Source organism: Triticum dicoccoides, chromosome 6A (assembly GCF_002162155.2).
Source record: "Triticum dicoccoides isolate Atlit2015 ecotype Zavitan chromosome 6A, WEW_v2.0, whole genome shotgun sequence".
In the NCBI taxonomy this organism is placed as follows: domain Eukaryota; kingdom Viridiplantae; phylum Streptophyta; class Magnoliopsida; order Poales; family Poaceae; genus Triticum; species Triticum dicoccoides.
Window position 1 is genome coordinate 30,277,497 of NC_041390.1, and position 20,316 is coordinate 30,297,812.

Here is a 20,316-nt window from a genome sequence, read left to right on the forward strand (position 1 = left end):
ATGACAGGGTTAGAGAACTAATTATATATTTTCCCTTTGGCTTATATATATATAGACACAGTGCCTCGTCCTTGTTAGCCCTTCACCAGTACTGGTGTACTACGAGTTGCTCCAGAGGAGTTAGAGCAGGACCCAACATCCATCCACCTTGAAGGTAATTTTGCATCTCTCTCTTTATGTTCAGATGATTTTGCTTGCATCTGTCCATCTAGGTAGCTTGCCCATGCTTATGAATTATAACTCGTTCCTCATCTGCCTATGTTAGGATTCTAGTGCTGCCTTTTTTCAATAATTTTGGCTGGCAATCATCAGCTGCAACGAGTGGCAGGGAAGATATGATATGTGGTTCAAATTTGTTACAGCAGAAACGTAGAAAACATGGCGATGGTCCTAGATGCTTTTGCGTCCTATGTGCTAAACATGCTAACGGAGATGGCGAGGGAAGAGGTGCACATGCTGCTTGGATTCAGACGGGAGATCGACAAGATGGACATTAAACTTAGGGACCTCAAAAACTTCCTCGCCGATGCTGACAAGAGAAACATCACCGACAAGAGCGTGCAAGAGTGGGTGGGCGAGCTCAAGCGTGCCATGTATGAAGTTGCTGATATACTTGACCTCTGCCAGCTCAAGGCCATGGAGCGCCGTCCGTACACTTTAGATATGTGGTGCTTCAACCCCTTGCTCTTTTGCATGTGGAATCCCTCCCATGCCCACGACATCGGCACCCGCATCAAGGCGCTCAACAAGAGGCTCGACACCATCAAGGAGCAAAGCACTGCTTTCAGCTTCATCAATCTTAGTGCCTACGAGGATCGTAGCAGCAAGGTGCTAACATCTAATTCTGGTAATACCAGCCGTGAGACCTCAGGAGGGTTTGATCGGTTGGGTGTAGTTGGGGAGAAGATCGAAGAGGACACCAGAAAGCTGGTTGAGATCATGCTGACTGAAAAGGAGGGAAATACCAACATCATGGTGGTCGCTATTGTTGGCGTAGGCGGGATCGGTAAGACCACCCTTGCCCAGAAGGTCTTCAGTGATGAAACCGTAAGGACGAGTTTGACAAGACGATATGGTTGAGCATCAACCAGAACATTGATAAGGTTGAGTTGCTCAGGACAATCATCACGCTCGCAGGGGGCATACACGGAGGTGAAAAGGCGTTGGCTGTGCTTCAGCCAATCCTTAGTACTGCCTTGACAGGGAAAAAGCTATTGCTGGTGCTAGATGATGTGTGGAGCCACGGAGCATGGGGTGATATCCTTGAAATACCATTGGCTAATGTTGTCGCCCAAGGTAGTCGAGTCCTTGTCACTACTAGAGATGAAAGAGTTGCCCGAGGGATGAAAGCTGTGCTTCCTTACCACCACATCGACAAATTAGGGGAGGAGGATGCCTGGTTATTGCTCAAAAAACAGGTATATAACTGAACTCCATTCATCAGTAGTAATTGCTAGTTCCTTAACTTGGAGTAGAAATATAATAATTGAACACACACTTTTGTTATTCTTTGAGATTACAAGATGAACCCATAACAATTTGACACTAGCCTCTGAGTAACTGCAGTTTATTTAAAACAAATGCAAACTTCTCCTTATTGACTGTCAGTTAAAACTGCTTGCAGATAGTCTCAAGTGAAATAAATGAACATGAAGTTGATACGCTCAAGGATATTGGGCTGAAAATTATAGCGAAATGTGATGGTTTGCCTCTTGCTGTTAAAGTAATGGGAGGACTCTTGTGTCAAAAGGACAATAAGCGCCGTGACTGGGAGATGGTTCTGGATGATTCCATATGGTCAGTATCTGGAATGCCTGAAGTGCTAAACCATGCAGTACATTTAAGCTATGAAGATTTACCTTCTTGCATCAAGCAATGCTTTCTATGCTACTCCCTTCTCCCCAAAACTGCATTGTTTGGAAGAGATGACATAATTGGCATGTGGATTAGTGAAGGATTTCTTCATGGACCCTCAGACGACTTAGAAGAATTAGGGAGCAAGTACTATAAGGAGCTGATACTGAGGAACCTTATAGAGCCAAACGCACAGTACCTTGATCAATGTGTCTGCAACATGCATGATGTTGTGCGCTCATTTGCTCAATTTGTGGCTAGAGATGAGGCATTGACAGCTCTCAGTGGAGAAACTAATATTGATAGTAAACTTAGTGCACATAAATTTCTTCGATTATCTCTTGAAAGCAAAGCATCAGAATCAGATGGGCTAGACTGGAGTTCTTTAGAAGCACAAAAGACATTGAGAACACTAATATCAGTTGGCCATATAAATATGAAGTCTAGTGATTCATTGGTTCATTTTCCATGTCTACGGACACTACATATTGATTCTGCACATGATGTTAGATTGGTAGAATCTTTGCATGAATTCAAGCACCTGCGGTACTTGTCCTTACAGAACTCTGATATATCTTGTCTGCCAGATAGCATTGGTAAGATGAAATTTTTGCAGTACATTAACCTTAGAGGATGCCAGCAATTTGTGGAACTTCCACATAGCATTGTAAAGTTATGGAAGCTAAGGTATCTTAACTTCAATAAAACAAGTATAAGTGGCATACCTAGGGGGTTCTGTGATCTGACAAATTTGAGGATAATACATGGGTTTCCAGCTCGGATAGATGGTGAGTGGTGCAGTGTGGAAGAGTTGGGCCCTCTTTATCGGCTCAAGCATGTTGGAATACAGGGGTTAGAGAATTTAACTACTTCCTCGTCTGCAGCAAAGGCAAAGCTTGGTGAGAAGGTGCATCTTACCAACCTAGACTTAACATGCAGTAGTATATTGGGTGACAATGGGCTGATTAGAGAGGAAGATATGGTCTCTGAGGAAGAGCAACAACGAATAGAGAAGGTGTTTGATGAGCTCTGCCCTCCGCCCAGGTTAGAATATCTTGCCATTGAAGGATATTTTGGCCGATGGCTCCCAAGGTGGATGATGTCATCATCAGCTGTGCCCCTAAAGAGCTTGAGAACTTTGATGATTGACGACCTGGCTTGCTGCACACAGCTTCCTGATGGCTTATGTCAGCTCCCTTATTTGGAGTTCATTCAGATCAACCGTGCTCCAGCCATCAAGCGTGTTGGACCAGATTTCCTGCAATCCTACCATCAGCACAGCCCTCGTCCTTCCCAGGTGGTTATCGCATTTCCGAGATTGCATGTGATGAATTTAGCGGGAATGGTGGAATGGGAAGAGTGGGAGTGGGAGGAGCAAGTGCAAGCCTTTCCTGTCTTACAGAATCTTGCGCTAATTAGCTGTAAATTGCGGCGTCTTCCTCCGGGCCTTGCCTACCAGGCAAGAGCTTTTAATGTATTGTCCATACAACAAGTCCAGGGTCTCAGCTCTCTAGAGAACTTTGGATCTCTGGTCGAGCTGGAAGTGGCTGGAGGCCTTGACCTAGAGAGGATCACTAATCTCCCCAGACTAAAGAAGCTTACCATCAAGAACTGCTCAAAGGTGAAGTTGCTAGAAGGTGTTCCTGCACTCCAGACTCTCGTGCTCATGGATTTAGACATGGAGACACTCCCAGAATACATGAGAGGTATAAATGCAAGGCATTTGGAGCTCTACTGCAGCCTAGCACTGCTCGCTTCCATAGCCGCCGGGGCGCCGGGCAATCTGGTCCTTTGTGGGACAAGTTCAGCCATGTTGAGCATGTCAAGGCATATGCACAGGAAGGAGATACTCCAAGAAAATGGTTTGTCCTGTACACAGCTAATCCCTACAACTTGGAGACAAATGTCAGCCGCTCTTTCATGTCCAGAGGTATTACAGAAACTTAGCATTGCTCGTTCATCTTAATTTGTCTATTTATTCTTGTTGTTTTTACCTGTTTGTTTTCTACCTTACGTCAGTATGTTGGAGTTTTATTGGACAACAAACACTTGTTAGTAATGTCAACATAGATGTATTGCTAGCTTTTTCTCTAAGAAAATAGATGAATGGCTTTTCTTTTGTTTGTAGTGGTTATTTGTTGACCAATGCTACTTCCTGACTTGGCGAATTGTAAAAAAACCACCACATTAGAAGTTCAGTGCCGGAATTGCCACCACATTCCTTGGGCGCCCCAAAACTCCACCACTTTCCTTGCTAATTTTCTCAATAAACACTTATCACGTATTTAGGTCATTTTAATGACATTACTGACATGTTGGGGCCATCTATAAGCTCTGACATGCATAAACGGTCCATAGTGTTTGTTGACTGTTACATTAGACATGGGGTCCATCAGTCATCAATTAAACTGACAGAAGGGTCCCTGAAAAATTGCACAATGCATCCTAAAAACAAAATAGATTACAATTGGGCCCCTAAAATTGAACGTGTCACCACTGGCCCGAGGATGGGAGCAGCAGCAGTACGACGACGGCCCCGGCGCTGTGGAGATGGCCGACACGCAGAACAGCAAGGAGGCAGAGGTGGCGGACAACTCCCTAGTGGCGGCCGTCTTCCCCAAATGTGGCGGCCTTCTCGCACCACTGCTGCCTCGACCTCGTCCTGGCGCCGTGGTGGAGGTGGCCGCTCCGGCGGCTCCCAGTTCCACAGCGTCCACCCTTCTCTAGCTACATCTGCCCGAGGCGGAGGTAGGTGAATTCCAATCCCGCCCGCCACGGCCATGGCCGCTCCAACATCACCTGGACCCAGCGCGCGTCAAGCCGGACAACGGAGAAGGCGACCTCATGACATGAGCAGGGAACCGACTCTCCACGCGCCATATAGGAGGAGGGTGGAGCTCATCGGGGCAGGGGAGGCGCGTTGCGGGAGCCTCTGGATCCGGTGTGGTGCCCCGCAGGACGGGAAGCGGGGCGGTGGATCTCGCCGGCGCTGAGAAGGACAACAAGAGGGAGAAGGTTGAGGGGTCGATGCGACGCCCCTCTAGCCATGGCCATGGTATGGGTAGGGAGGGGAGCAGGCGAGCAGGGGAAGATGAGGGGAGCGCAATGTCGGCGGCGAGGTCGTCGGGGCTTGGCCGGCGTGGTTGTGTGCGCAGGAGGCGGCGGCTGCTTGGCCACAGTACGGGAGGGAGGGGATGGGTTGGGTGGGATGGAACCCTGACAGGTGGGCAATCGTTTGACTTAACAGTCAATGCCGTCTGTGTTGATCATTTAGTGCCACGTGGATCTGACCAATGGGCCCGACATGTCAGAAATCAGATTAATTCTGCTTAAATCGGTCATAAGTGTTTATTGAGAAAATTAGCGAAAAATGGTGGATTTTTGCGACGCCCAAGGAATGTGGTGGCAATTTCAGAACTGAACTTCAAATGTGGTGGTTTTTTGCAATTCACTCTGATTTGGCTGGAGTCCCTCATTTGCTAAGTTTCTTTTGTTCTCATTTGTCCCCTACTTCCCCTGCTCAGATGTCATTTCTGGATCCCAAAATTTCAACTCCTCACATTTTAGCTCTTGCTTTGCAAGAAATGGATTTTATAATCACTTTTCGGCTTTCTTCTTATGCAGGAACCTTATCTTCTTTTGAGGACACACAAAGATTTGAATCAATCTTCAGAATGACAAGAAAAACCTTTAGCTACATCTGCAGCTTGGTGTGTGTGCCGTCATTGGAAGATATGAACAGGTATACCTTTGTCGACGGGAGGGTACTCTGCCTGGAAGATCGAGTGGCCATTGCTCTAAGAATGTTGTACTCTAGCGAGCCACCGGAGACTTTAGGATCCTCTGTTGATGTAAACAAGTCAATCATCTTGTCGGTAACTGAGAGGTTTATTGATGCTGTGTTCAAACGAGCAAGGCACCACTTGTGCTGGCCAGACTCCAGTAAAATGGATAAGATCAAATCCATGTTTGGCAAGATCTACAATATGCATAACTGTTGCGGTGTTATATATACAACTCATATCCCATTTGGACCAAACCGCGACCATGAGAAAAATGGCAGCATTCAAATGCAAGTCGTCGTTGATACGGAGACAAGGTTCATGAACATTTGGTTGGAATTGGCAGATAGCATGACCCAGTTGAGCATTTTGCATGACTCTGAAATCTTTGAGGGGTGCGAGAAGCGTGATTGGCTGAATGGCAGCAAGCTGAAGGCAGCATTAGATGGGTCAGAAGTCAGGGAATACATAATTGGTGATGCAGGATACCCTCTTCTCTCATGGCTAATCACACCTTACCAGGAAGACCTCTCAGACTCCAAGGTAGAGTTCAATAGGAGACACTCTGCAGCCACAACCTGCGCGCCAAAGGCGCTGGCGTGGTTCCAAGATACATGGAAGTACCTGCAGGGAGATGCGTGGTGGCCGGTCAATCCGGAAACTATGTCTAAGATTATCTGTGCCTTCTGCATGTTGCATAACATAGTCATAGATATGGAGGAGGATGCAGCAGTGCAGAACATTGAGAATGTTCGCCGGTTGAAAAATGAAGATGCCGTCAGGGTAAGGGATATGCTGTTACAACACTTCTTGATTGGAAGGTCATCTGAATCAGGAGGTGAATTAACACATCTTAATTTGTTCGTTTTGTCGTTCTGTCTACTAATTTTCCATATTTATCTCCTCCTGTTGTTTCCCTCCTTCATCTCATTAGTTGGCTCAGTAGATACAGAGGAGGACGAAGAATTAGCTGCATCATTATCCAGAAGCTCATCATTATCCCAGACTCCTAGTGGCTCAGGAGATGAAGACAAGGAACAAGAAGCGCAGAGAAGAACAGATTGCTAAGCAAGTGGTCATTATCTAAAAGAAATTCTCTAGCATGCTGTGATTCGAGTCATGTATTCTCTCGATCCAGCAATATCGCAAAACTCCCTTCTTATAGGTATGTGAGAATCTTTAACTAAACTCCCCTGGCTTTATATCAATTACATAACCCCAGAAGAAAGGTAACTGATTCAACTGTTAGCTGTGTGCTAAGCAAAACATCAGTAGCTATTAACTGAGAGTCTTGTGTATTTCCCTCTTTGCTGACAAGTGCCTTAATTGATGGTATATTGAATAAGATCTGTGATCTGGATAATAAAATTAGCATCTATACTAAGAATAATTGATATGTTAAACCCTATTGCATGGTCGTATATCTGAATAATCAAAACCTTGGTCTGATCAGGTAGAAGTGAAGCACTTCATCCTGCTGGTTGGAGCTTTTGAATGCACGATGCAAAATCAAAGGTGCAATGGAGCCAGAGACTGCTCTGAGAGTGCTAATGAATTGAAGTTCAATGTTTGTTTTAAAAATAATTGGTCACCTATCTATTTGGCAAAGATGTTGTGCTCAATGTAAATCTCAAAATACATATTAGGCCCTATATATATGGATATAGGGAGTACCGATGATGGTGAATCTCTTCTGCTTGTTCCTCGACTAGAGAATATACATTCTCTTTAGCTCCTATAACCTAGCCTTTGTAGGATTGCTTTAGATAGGAAGAATCGACATGAGTCAGCCTTGCTATCATTTGTTGAATCAGCTTCAGTATCTTTTCTGAAACTGCCATTATCATCACTGATCTATTCTTCTTGAAACATTTTGCTTCTACATCAGTCTGCACATAAAATTCCAATCAATGAAAGGCCGGGACAGACGACCAAAAAATAAATAAATAAATCTCTTGCTCTCTGCATTTTTGGGGGGTAACACACTGCATGCCTATATATATGTTAAGAAAATTAATGTTGGTGTGTCAACCATTTATAGTCGGGTTTCTATGTCTTTTTTCTTGGATCATTTGGTTTTTCCTTTTTGGTTTTTGTACTTTTTTCTGGTTTTCTTCTGTTTCTTCCATCTTTTGATTTCACTTTTCCGTTTTCTTCTTTCCTTTTCATCTTTATAAACATATCTTTATACATAAACATATTCAAATAAGTGGTGAATATTTTATAATACATGACATCTTTTTACAACACGATGAACATTTTCAATTTTTGACAGACATTTTATTAATAAAGGATGATTTTTTTAAATAAACTTGTTCTAACGATATTTTTCAAGAAAATGTTTTCGAATTTTCCTAGTTTTTTAATAAAATTTCTCAAAAAAAAACTAAGGTTATTCGGTCGAGCTTGGGGGTATTTGCCCACCTCCTTCCAGCCCAGGCCCAGATCGGCTGGAGAAAGGCGTAACCTTGTCTCAAAAAAAAAAAAGCGTAACCCCGTCCCCGGCATTCCGGCAACGTCTCTGCTCTCTTCCACGCCGCCGGCGTCCCTCGCTCCTCCGTCCGCTTCTATCCTCCCTCCCGCCCACTTCCTCCGCCCGTTCCTATCCTTCGTGCGGCGTTCACATGGAAGAAAGAGAGAGGAAGGTGAGAAAGGCGGGCCGCGCGCTGACGTGCCCTGTTGCCTGACGACCCGTGAGCTGCGTGCGGTGGGGCGTCCACGGAGGCGGCGAGTCGGCTCCCGCCGACTGCACACGGCGGCGAACTGGGCAGCGGTTTCCACGGGGGTGGCGAGATGGGCGCCTCAAACTGTCGAAGTGCGAAGTAAGTTTGGTTTAGAGGTCAAATTCCCCATCCGGAAAACGCAAGAAAAATGCCCGCGCGCCAACTCCGCCGCAGCAGCCACCACCTCACCATCGCCGCCGCTGCCGCCGCTAAATCCCACGCCACGCTGCTCAAGTCCGGCGTCACCTCCCCAACGCCCTGGAACCAGCTCCTCACCGCCTACTCCCTCACCCCACTCGGCCTCGTCGCCGCGCCCGCGCGCCAGGTGTTCGACCAAATCCCCCGCCCGGACGCTGCCTCCTGGAACTCCCTCCTCACCGCTTATGTCTCCGCCGGCGCGCACCCCGCCGCGTGCCGCCTCCTCTCGGCGCCCAGCTGCACTCGCTCACCGTCAAAGCCGGCCTTTCCGATAACATCTTCGCTGCGACCGCATTGCTTCACATGTATGCCAGATGTGGCCGCAGGAGGGATGCTCGTCAGGTGTTCGACGGAATGCCAGAACGGAACACCGTTTCTTGGAACGCCCTCGTTGCCGGTTACGTGGAATCTGGGAAGGTTGCTCCAGCAGTTCAGCTGTTTGTTGAGATGGAAAGGGAGGGGTTACGTCCAGACGAGGCAACATTCGCCGTGTTGCTCACAGTGGTCGATGACTCGAGTTGCTTCTTGATGGACCAGCTGCATGGGAAGATTGTCAAATATGGATCAGCGTTGGGCTTGATAGTGTTGAATGCAGCAATCACTGCCTACTCGCAGTGTGGGGCCCTGGTAAATTGTAGAAGGATCTTTGATGAAATTGGGGACAGACGGGATTTGATATCATGGAACGCAATGCTTGCAGCTCACGCTTCCCATGGGATGTAGCAGGAGGCAATGGGATTCTTTGTTACCATGATGCAGGCGAGTGGAGTTCAGCCTGACATGTATAGTTTCACAAGTATCATAAGTGCGTGCGCGGAGCATCGCGACCACGGAGGGACAGTAATTCATGGTTTGGTGATCAAGAATGGCTTCGAAGGAGTCACGCCTGTTTGCAATGCTCTAATTGCCATGTACACTAGATTTAGTGAGAACTGCATGATGGAGGATGCATACAAGTGCTTTGACTCCTTGCTGCTCAAGGACACTGTCTCCTGGAATTCTATGTTAACTGGGTATTCACAGCACGGTTTGAGTGCTGATCATATATACTTTTAAATCGCGGGCGAAATTACCGCTATAGCGGCGCTATAACGGTTCAGAATCTTCCCCACGATTTGCTTCCTTCCCAAAATCGCGGGCGATTGCGCCAATTTCGCCGGAGATCGCGGCCTTCCTTCCTATAATTTCGCTGCCAATTTTCCTTCCGCTAAACTCCTTCGCCCGCGATTTAAAAGTATGGTGCTGATGCCCTGAGATTCTTCAGCTGTATGCAGTTAGAAAATATTAGAACTGACGAGTATGCATTCTCTGCTGCCCTGCGTTCATGCTCAGACCTTGCTTTACTTCGGCTAGGTAGACAAATACACGGTTTAGTCATCCATTCTGGTTTTGCTTCCAACAATTTTGTTTCCAGCTCGCTGATCTTCATGTATTCTAAGAGCGCCATTCTGGATGATGCAATGAAATCTTTTGAGGAGGCAGATAAGACTAGCTCTGTGCCCTGGAACTCTATGATGTTTGGTTATGCCCAGCATGGACAGGCTCAAGCTGTGTGCAGCCTCTTCGATCAGATGCTGGAGCTTAAGGTTCCTTCGGATCATATTACATTTGTTGGCCTGATTACCTCCTGCAGTCATGCTGGCCTTGTGGACGAAGGTTCAGAAATCCTCAATACAATGGAAAGTAGGTATGGGATTCCTCTTCGGATGGAGCATTATGCATGCGGCATTGATCTGTTTGGGAGGGCTGGGCAGCTTGACAAAGCAAAAGAGCTTATTGACTCTATGCCATTTGAACCAGATGCCATGGTGTGGATGACCCTATTAGGTGCTTGCAGAATCCATGGGAATATGGAACTAGCGAGTGATGTGGCCAGCCATCTGTTGGAGGCAGAGCCTAGACAGCACTCCACCTATGTTCTCCTCTCCAGCATGTATTCTGGTCTTGGGATGTGGAGTGATAGAGCAATCGTGCAGAAGGAAATGAAGAATAAAGGATTAAGCAAAGTCCCTGGTTGGAGCTGGACCGAGGTGAAGAATGAGGTGCACTCTTTCAATTCAGAGGATGGGGCGCACCCAAGGATGGAGGAAATATATGAGATGTTGAGTTTGTTGCTTCACAATTTCCCCATGCAGTTGGTGCATGAAGAAACAACTGGAGCCATTAACTGCGGTATGCAATTCGCCTCTTAATATTTTTATTATCAACTTGTTACATTTATGCGCATCAATTCTACTCTTCGACATTATAACCACTGTCTGTTTATTCACACATGATAATTTGGTTGGCCGCAGAACTATCAAATTATGGGCATTAACCAGCCAGCCTCTGTTGGAGATGATTGAGCACACTTCTCTTGCATATTCTGTCGATGCACATTCATCTGCTCTGATCGCTAGTGGCAGTGAAGACCGCTCTGCTATTATATGGAAAGGTGAGTGTCAAGGGTGCAGTTATGATTACCATTCCTTTGTCCTGTTTTTGAGGATAGTACTTGTTTGGATTTACAATCGTCCTAGAAGGCAATTACAGAGCCAAAACATGAAATCAGTGGATGCCCGTCTGGTGGATGACAGCTCTAAGTCCCAGCGCACCGGCACTAGCCCAAAGGGTTGCCTCTTCCTTGATCTTCGTCACCAGGGCATGGACCGAGAGACGGCCTCTGTCGAAGATGCAGTCGTTTCGGTGTTTCCAAAGCATCCAGGGGACGAGCAGAGTCGCGGTGGCGAGGCCTTTGTGCATCGGCTTGGGGGTAAGCTGCCTCTCGCGGAGTGCCACCAAGGCTGGTTGGAGCTTTTGAATGCCTGAAAGAGCAGGCGCGCAGTGGAGCCAAAGGTTACATTGATGTTGCAACATGAACTGAACTCTAACATTTTATAACTCTGGTTATCTATCTGTTACTGTTTGGCAAAGAAGTGTTGTTAAGTAGTCTGAACTTTGTATATGGGCAACAAACTTTAAAACGACCAGTTGATGGAACCAGCGGGTTGCGGCCCGCCTCTTTGTTGGAGCTTCGGCAATGGGCCTCGTTGGGTTTCGGCCACCAAGGCTGTGGCTGGGCTTGCCCTTTTCAGGCCTGACGATGGGGAAAGGTCACGGGTGGCGTCGTCAGAGTGACTCTCTGGTTGGATGGATCATGGATGGTTGTGCGTAGGCGCCGCCGTGCCCCTGCGACAGGAGGATTCGCTAGCAGCGGCGCTGCTGTGCAGCAGGATGGGGAGCTGACGTGGTCCACTATGAGGTGGTGGGCGCCGGTGGTGCTGTCCGACGAGCAGGTGGCGGGGGCAACTCAGCTGTCTTCTCCATCATCCGCCAGCGCCGCCCCGGTCAGAGTACGTCCTGGACCCACCACATCCGCACCCAGGCCCCATTCTCATTCCGCTTGCTCCATTCACTCTTTGATCGCTAATTTTGCTACAGTAGTAATTTTGGAATCTGCACAATTTTTGGGGTACATACTGTATTTGCTTTGCTTGATGGGAGTATCAGTCTAATTCAGTTCCAGCATAATAATGTATTTACAAGTACCCCAAGTTCTCTGTCAGTACACATCTCTGAATTACTTAAGCAACACAAACCATTGTTAGGTCCAGTAAAAGCATAGCATAGCCAGCAGAACTCATTTTGATTCCACAGAAATTGTTAGTGCCTGATGATGATCTCACAGAAATTGACTCAGGGATCTTCTGTCTTCCATTTCGATAGTACTGATAATATTGCCTCATTCACTACGCAGTTCATATACATCAGGTGCCAGTTATGTAACGCCAAAGGCAGGGCACTTGGAGCCTAACGTAGGTTATGCCGGCCGATGGTCAACCTTGTAAGAAGTCTTAGGAAGCTGCCAGGCCTCAAAATATCCATAGAAGATGGCGACATTTAGTCCCAGTTAACCAATGGGTGCCCATCAGAAAGGCCTTTATTATAGTATAATGTAGTACATTGTGCAGCAAGTTAGGTTAGTGTGAAACCATGATATCGTATCACAAAGAGTCTTTTGGTTCTAGTTAGCTTCCAAACAAACAGCCAATTTTTCAGAATTGTACGGCACTTGCTTCCGGAAAATACCAGGATGCTCTTGGGTCCTGGTTTATGCCTTTCCTTCCCGGCACAACCTTTAATAAGAGGCGGATATATCTAGGTACAACTAATTGTGTTGGTGTTTCTTAACATCAGACGCGGCATCAATTGTATCGTACCATTCATTAGCCAGCTTAGCTGCCAGCTAACAGGTCGGTCTGCTGAATAATCCAAGGTTCAACACATGCCGCTGGATCCATTGATCACGATGTGCGAGTTAGTTTAATCCCATACAAGTTGCATGTAATCTCATAACATGACAGGGTTAGAGAACTAATTATTTTTCCTTTGGCTTATTTCCCCTTCAGCAGTACTGGCGTACTACAAGTTGCTACACAGGAGCTAGAGCAGGACCCAACATCCATCCACCTTATTGAAGGTAATTTTGCATCTCTCTCTTTACGTTCAGCTCGTTTTGCTTGCATCTGTCCATCTAGGTAGTTTGCCCATGCTTATGAATTATACCTCGTTCCTCATCTGTCCATCTTAGGATTCTAGTGCTGCTTTTTTCAATAATTTTGGTTGGCAATCATCAGCTGCAACGAGTGGCGGGGATGATTATGATATGTGGTAAAAATTTGTTACAGCAGAAACATAGCAAACATGGCGATGGTCCTGGATGCCTTTGCATCCTACGTGCTAAACATGCTAACGGAGATGGCGAGGGAAGAGGTACACATGCTGTTTGGATTCAGACGGGAGATTGACAAGATGGACATTAAGCTTAGGGACCTCAAGAACTTCCTCGCTGACGCTGACAGGAGAAACATCACCGACAAGAGCGTGCAAGAGTGGGTGGGCCAGCTCAAGCGTTCCATGTACGAAGCTGCTGATATACTCGACCTCTGCCAGCTCAAGGCCATGGAGGGTCGTTCGTCCACTTTAGATGTGGGGTGCTTCAACCCCTTGCTCTTTTGCATGCAGAATCCCTCCCATGCCCATGACATCGGCACCCGCATCAAGGCACTCAACAAGAGGCTCGACACCATCACGGAGCGAAGCGCTGCTTTCAGCTTCATCAATATCGGTTCATATGAGGATCGTAGCAGCAAAGTGCAGGTCACCCGTTCTGCTAATCCCAGCCGTGAGACGACAGGGGAATTTGACCGGCCAGGTGTAGTTGGGGAGAAGATCAAAGCAGACACAAGAGCACTAGTTGAGACCATGTTAGCTGAAAAGAGGGCAACACCAACATCATGGTGGTGGCCATTGTTGGTGTCGGCGGGATTGGCAAGACTACTCTTGCCCAGAACGTCATCAATGATGAAACCATGAAGGCCGAGTTCGACAACACAATATGGTTAAGCATCAACAAGGACTTTGACAAGGTTGAGTTACTAAGAACAATCATCACGCTCGCCGGGGGTGTACATGGAGGTGAAAAGGCATTGGTTGTGCTTCAGTCGGTCCTCACCACTGCCTTGAAAGGAAAGAAGCTATTCCTGGTACTAGATGATGTATGGAATCATGGAGCATGGGTTGATGTGCTTAAAACGCCCTTGGATAATGTTGTGGCTCGAGGTAGCCGAGTCCTCATCACTACTAGAGATGAAAAAGTAGCCCGAGGGATGAAAGCTGAGCTTCCCTACCACCATGTCAACAAATTAGAGGAGGAGGATGCCTGGTCGTTGCTCAAGAAACAGGTGCGTAACGAAACTACATGCATCTTTAATAACTACTAGTTCCATGCTTAATTTGGAGCAAGCTAATAAGGCACACATGGTGGGATGTCTCTTATTGCATGATGGGTGCTTATATAGAACCTTCTCAATGCATGGTTTTTTGAGCGTTTTATCTTAGCCCTTTATCTAGTATATATGTATGGTGCCACCTCAGATTTTGCCTAGGGACTTGTGATAACTAGGGTGCCACATTTGAGTTTTCCTGCATTACGATGCTAAGAACATGTCCACCGTACCTTTCTTTGGAGCCTAGGAGTGGCCTGACGCCATCTTTATTTTTGAGGTTGCAAGATGGATACTACAAGATACAACACATGGGCACTATAATTTTGCCACCACACACTATTAACCTATATATTCCCACATGTATCATTTTTTGAGCCGTCACGTAGGAAATACACTATAGCAAGCGCAAGCCCAAGCCAGAAGAAGGATATAGCCCGCACTCTGCGGGCTGGTAGCAGTTGATCAAGTCTGGACTCATACCAGATTGATAGGTTCATATCATGTCAGGATATATAAGAGCATCTCTAGCCCTTTTCGTAAAACTAAACTCTCTATACCACCTTAGTAACTTAACTATATGTTTGATAGGAAAGTATTTCAGAAACCAAAGTATTGAAAACTATAGTATTTTAGCCAGTAGGTATGAAACACCAAAGTTTCAGCATATTAAAGTATTTTGAAGTATTGTGAATACCGTGACCTGTTTCTCTATGCTGTATGCGGAATCGGCAATGTAAATTAGCTCTAGCTGTTGATAACGCATGTATTCCTAACTAGCTGGCCGCTGAAAACCGAACAGCCATGCACAAAAACCAGCATGTACAAACTGAACGCATGAAGACCACCGTAGGAAAAAATCGCACGAGCAAGAGGAGCAACAGTCGCACGCCTATGTAGTGTGTAGCAAGCTCAACCAGCAGGATCTGCTCGCTCGGTTCCTCTCGGCTGACGCGACGGGGCAGGAGGGGGGAAAATTTTTTTAGTGGTAGCAACTGACGGTAATTAGAACCATGGTAATCTTAAAAACTGTAGTAATCTTAGAATACTTCGAAAAAACCGAGCTATCAAACGGGACCTGTGTTTAATCAGTTTAGGTAGTACATTAACTGGTATTTTATTATTTCTCTTTTATTTATAAATTTATTATTGACTAACATTGAATTGGCACTAAGCGCCCAGTAATTGCTATTTTTCCTATAAAGGCCAACTTCTCTGCATTGACTGTCGGTTAAACCTGCTTGCAGATTGTCTCAAGTAAGACAAATGGACATGAATTGATATGCTCAAGGATATTGGGTTGCAAATTGTAGCAAAATGTGATGGTTTGCCTCTTACTATCAAAGTAATGGGAGGGCTCTTGTGCCAAAAGGACAATAAGCGCCGTGACTGGGAGATGGTTCTGGATGATTCTATATGGTCAGTATCTGGAATGCCTGAAGAGTTAAATCATGCAGTATATTTAAGCTATGAAGATTTACCTTCCAGCATCAAACAATGTTTTCTATGCTACTCCCTTCTCCCAAAAGCTGCATTGTTTAGAAGAGACAACATAATTGCCATGTGGATTGGTGAAGGATTTCTTCACGGAACCTCAGATGACTTAGAAGAACTAGGTAGCAAGTACTATAAGGAGCTGATACTAAGAAACCTTATAGAGCCTGATGCATACTACGTTGATCAACATGTTTGCAACATGCATGACGTTGTACGCTCATTTGCTCAATATGTGTCTAGAGATGAGGCACTAGTAGCTCACAGTGGAGAAACTGATGTTGTTACTAAACTTCATGTACATGAGTTTCTTCAGATATCTGTAGAAAACAAAGCATCGGAATCAGATGGGTTGGACTGGAGCTCTTTACAAGCACAAAAGACATTGAGAACACTAATGTCGGTTGGACACTTAAATATGAAGCCTAGTGATTCGTTGGGTAATTTTCCATGTCTACGAACTTTATGCATAGAATCTGCACATGTTGCATTGGTTCGATCTGTGCATAAACTCAAGCACCTGAGGTACTTGTCCTTAGAAAACACCGATATATCTAGTCTGCCAGATAGCATTGGAAAGATGAAATTCTTGCAGTATATTAACCTTGCTGGATGCAAACAATTTGTTAAAATACCAGATAGCATTGTAAAGTTAGCGCAGCTAAGGTATCTTAACTTCAACAACACAAGTATAAATGGCATACCTAAGGGGTTCCGTGATCTGGCAAATCTGAGGATAATAGATGGGTTTCCAGCCCGGATGGATGGTGAGTGGTGTAGTTTGGAAGAGTTGGGCCCTCTTTATCAGCTCAAGCATGTTGGAATACAAGGGTTGGAAAATGTAACTGCTTCCTTGTCCGCAGCAAAGGCAAAGCTTAGTGAGAAGGTGCATATTACGCACCTAAACTTAAAATGCAGTAGTGTATTGGGGGACAATGGGATGATTGAAGAGGAAGAGCAACAACGAATTGAGGTGGTGTTTGATGAGCTCTGCCCTCCGCCCAGGTTAGAAATTCTGTTCGTTGAAGGATATTTTGGCCGACGGCTCCCAAGGTGGATGATGTCATCAGATTTGCCCCTCAATAGCTTGAGGATTCTGTTCATTTGCGACCTGGCTTGCTGCACACAGCTTCCTGATGGCTTGTGTCAGCTCCCTTATCTGGAGTTCATTCAGATCGAGCGTGCTCCAGCCATCAAGCGTGTTGGATCTGAATTCATGCAGTCCTGCCATCAAAGTCCTCATTCTTCCAAGATGGTGCCTGCGTTTCCGAGATTGCAAAAGATGAATTTAATAGGAATGGTGGAATGGGAGGAGTGGGAGTGGGAGGAGCAAGTGCAAGCCTTTCCTGTCTTGCAGGAACTTTTCCTAGAGCACTGCAAACTGAAGTGTCTTCCTCCTGGCCTTGCCTCCCAGGCAAGCGCTTTGAATAATTTACACATATACTATGTCCACAGTCTCATCTCTCTAGCGAACTTCCCATCTCTGGTCGAGCTGAAACTGAATGAAATCCTTGACCTGGAGATGATCACTAATCTTCCAAGACTGCAGAAGCTTACCATTGAAGACTGCCCAAAGTTGAAGGCGTTGGAAGGTGTTCCTGCACTCCAGAGGCTCATACTCACGGATAAAGACATGGAGACGCTCCCAGAATACATGGGATGCATAAACCCAAGGCATTTTGAGCTATACTGCAGCCTAGCACTGCTCGCTTCCATAGCCGCAGCACAATCTGGCCCTGAGTGGGACAAGTTCAACCATATTGAGCATGTCAAGGCATATGCATGTGGAGATGATAATTCAAGGAAATGGTACGTCTTGTACACAGCTAACCCCTACAACTTGGAGACAAATGTCGGCCTCTCTTTCTTGTCCAGAGGTAATTTAGCATTGCTCGTTCATCTTAATTTTTCTGTTTATATTCTGGTTATTTGAACTATTCTCTTTGTTTTTCTACCTTTCATCAGCATCTATTACTAGTTTTTTCTCTGAAGAAAATAGATGAGTAGCTTTTTATCATTTTGTAATGCCTATTTGTTGACCAATGCTACTCTCTGATTTGGCCGGAGTCCCTCATTTGCTAAGTTTATGTTGTTCTAATTTGTTCACTACTTTCCCCTACTTAACATCTGAGCTGCTCTTATGGATTGTGTAACCGCTTTTACGTTTTTTTCTTATGCAGGAACCTTAACTTTTTTAGAGGACACCCAAAGATTCGAGTCTCTCTTCAAAATGACAAGAAAGACCTTTAGCTACATCTGCAGCTTGGTGATGGGGCCGTCAATGGAAGATATGAACAGCTGCACCTTTATTGATGGGAGGGTGCTATCTTTACAAGATCGAGTAGTTGTTGCTTTGAGAAGGTTGCAATGTACTGAGCCAACAGAGACCATAGCATCCTCTGTTGGTGTGAGCGAGTCAACAGTCTTGTTGGTAACTGAGAGGTTTGCTGCTGCTGTGTGGCAGGAAGCAGATCACCACTTCCTCTGGCCAGACTCCAGACAAATGGATAAGATCAAATCCATGTTTTACAAGATCCACAATATGCATAACTGTTGCGGTGTTATATGTACAATTGACACTACATTTGGACCAAACTGTGACCATGAGAAGATTGAGAGCACTCAGATGCAAGTCATCGTTGATCCAGAGATGAGGTTCAGGAACATTTGGTTTGGACCGGCAGGTAGATTAAACCACTTAAACAGATTGTACGACTCTGAGCTCTTCCAGGAGTGCGAGAAGGGCACTTGGCTGAATGGCAGCAAGCTGAAGGTAGCATTAGATGGACCAGAAGTCGGGGAATACATAATTGGTGATGCAGGATATCCTCTTCTCCCCTGGCTACTCACACCTTACCATGAAGAAGACCACTCAGATTACAAAGCGGAATTCAATAGGAGACACTCGGCAGCCACAACCTGTGCTATGAAGGCAGTCGCAAGGCTCAAAGACACGTGGAAGTGCCTGCAGGGAGAGATGCCAAGCCCCGTCAATCCAAACACTCTAATTCAAATTATCTATGGCTGCTGCATGTTACATAACATAGTCATAGAAATGGAGGATGATGCAGCCATGCTGAGCAGCAAGTGGAGGAATTACTCCAAGGAAGTGCGCCAGTTAGCGAAGGAGGACGCTGTCAGGGCGAGGGATATGCTATCACAATACTTCTTGGCTAGCAGGTCATCTGAATCTGGAGGTGAATTACCATAACTTCTCCTACATCTTAATTTGATCTTTTGGTTGCTCTCTTCACTAATTTGTCATATTTTATTTCCTCCCGGTGGATGCAGAGCAGGATGATGAAGCAGCTTGAAACCAAGAGACAAGAAGCGCATACAAGAACAGAAGATGAAGAGATCATTAACTAGGTACTACTGCTACCCCGCTGTGCTTGGAGTCCTGATCCTGCTATTGAAACTGCTATCCTAGTCCTGTTCCCACAAGTTAAAGTCCTACTACCCCGCCATCAGGAAATATCAGAGTTCTCTTCTTCTTGGATTGTTCTTTTGATATGGCACTAATGCTAGAAAGAATATTTAACTGATTAACTCCCTTGGTTACTACTATATTTTAATTACCTAACTCCCAAAGCTTGGTCATTGATACAGCTATTTGCAAATGTGTCAACTGAGACTGTATTGTCAAATGGTTGATTTATCAACATTGGTGATCTGGTTAATAAAGTTAGCGACTGTACTATGCACGGAAATGAAAATTCTTGATATATTAAACCCCCCTGGTGCATGGTCAGGTGGAAGGGAGGCCTTCATCCTGATGGTTGGAGCCTTTGGATGCATGAATGAACACAGAGCAGCCCCGGCAATTGACGAAGCGACAACTTAGATGCTGCAGCATGAGTTTAAGTTGAACATTTTCTTATGTTTCATCATCTATGTATTATGAAAAGAGAAATATTATGTAGTCTGTACTTTATGACTGTATGAGCAATAAGCTTTTGAGTGTCAAAAAAAGACAACAATGTCGCGCAGATGCAGAGATACTGACTGTATTCTCCATCCATCAGTAAGTTGGTTCAAATTGAAGAATTTGCAAACACAATGTCAGTGAGCCCTGTGTATTTATGTCAGGTGTATATATGTTTGGAGCAGTAATCCTATTCAATGGAACCCTGGTAGTAGTAAACCGGAGTTCAGAAATCAACATTGCTGGCCAACTTTTGCTAGGTTGCCGCATCACAGTCATCCACTGTGGATTTATGTGCAGTTTCTGCTACCACAACTTGGTGATAAAAAAAGGCCAATGAAGTGGCTGTTTCAAGCAAAATATAACAAATTCCGCACACTGAATTCATTTGGCCGATTCTCTACACTGAATTTGTATGCCTATCACAAATTCACAAGCAAATGAACTGCTAACAAAGTGCCAATTCAGTCCAGAGAATGTATATGACTATCACAAACAAATAAGTACTGACGATCCTACAATTAACTGGGCAAATGCGACTCTAACAAATGAAATTATGGTATATATATCATCCA

The 20,316-nt window shown here is 45.4% G+C and overlaps 1 protein-coding gene and 3 pseudogenes across 1 annotated transcript; all 4 read left to right on the forward strand.

The window, feature by feature from the left end:
• Window positions 1–306: 306 nt before the first annotated feature.
• On the forward strand, window positions 307–6,704 carry LOC119315552 (annotated as a pseudogene).
• A 1,449-nt stretch (window positions 6,705–8,153) lies between these two features.
• LOC119314267 lies at window positions 8,154–9,614 on the forward strand (annotated as a pseudogene).
• Window positions 9,615–9,805: 191 nt separating this feature from the next.
• Window positions 9,806–10,967, forward strand: LOC119314268 (putative pentatricopeptide repeat-containing protein At3g25970). Its single transcript, XM_037589011.1, has 2 exons — window positions 9,806–10,729; window positions 10,852–10,967. Exons 1-2 carry the CDS (start codon window positions 9,826–9,828, stop codon window positions 10,872–10,874), a joined length of 927 nt encoding a protein of 308 aa, XP_037444908.1. The 5' UTR covers window positions 9,806–9,825; the 3' UTR covers window positions 10,875–10,967.
• Window positions 10,968–11,786: 819 nt separating this feature from the next.
• Window positions 11,787–19,901, forward strand: LOC119314264 (annotated as a pseudogene).
• Window positions 19,902–20,316: the final 415 nt, after the last annotated feature.

Bases quoted from the DNA above. Each gene is read 5' to 3' on its own strand.
- LOC119314268 (XM_037589011.1), top strand. From the start codon at position 9,826: ATGCAGTTAGAAAATATTAGAACTGACGAGTATGCATTCTCTGCTGCC. The intron at 10,730-10,851 runs GTATGCAATTCG...GGTTGGCCGCAG, and splicing joins AACTGGAGCCATTAACTGCG to AACTATCAAATTATGGGCAT.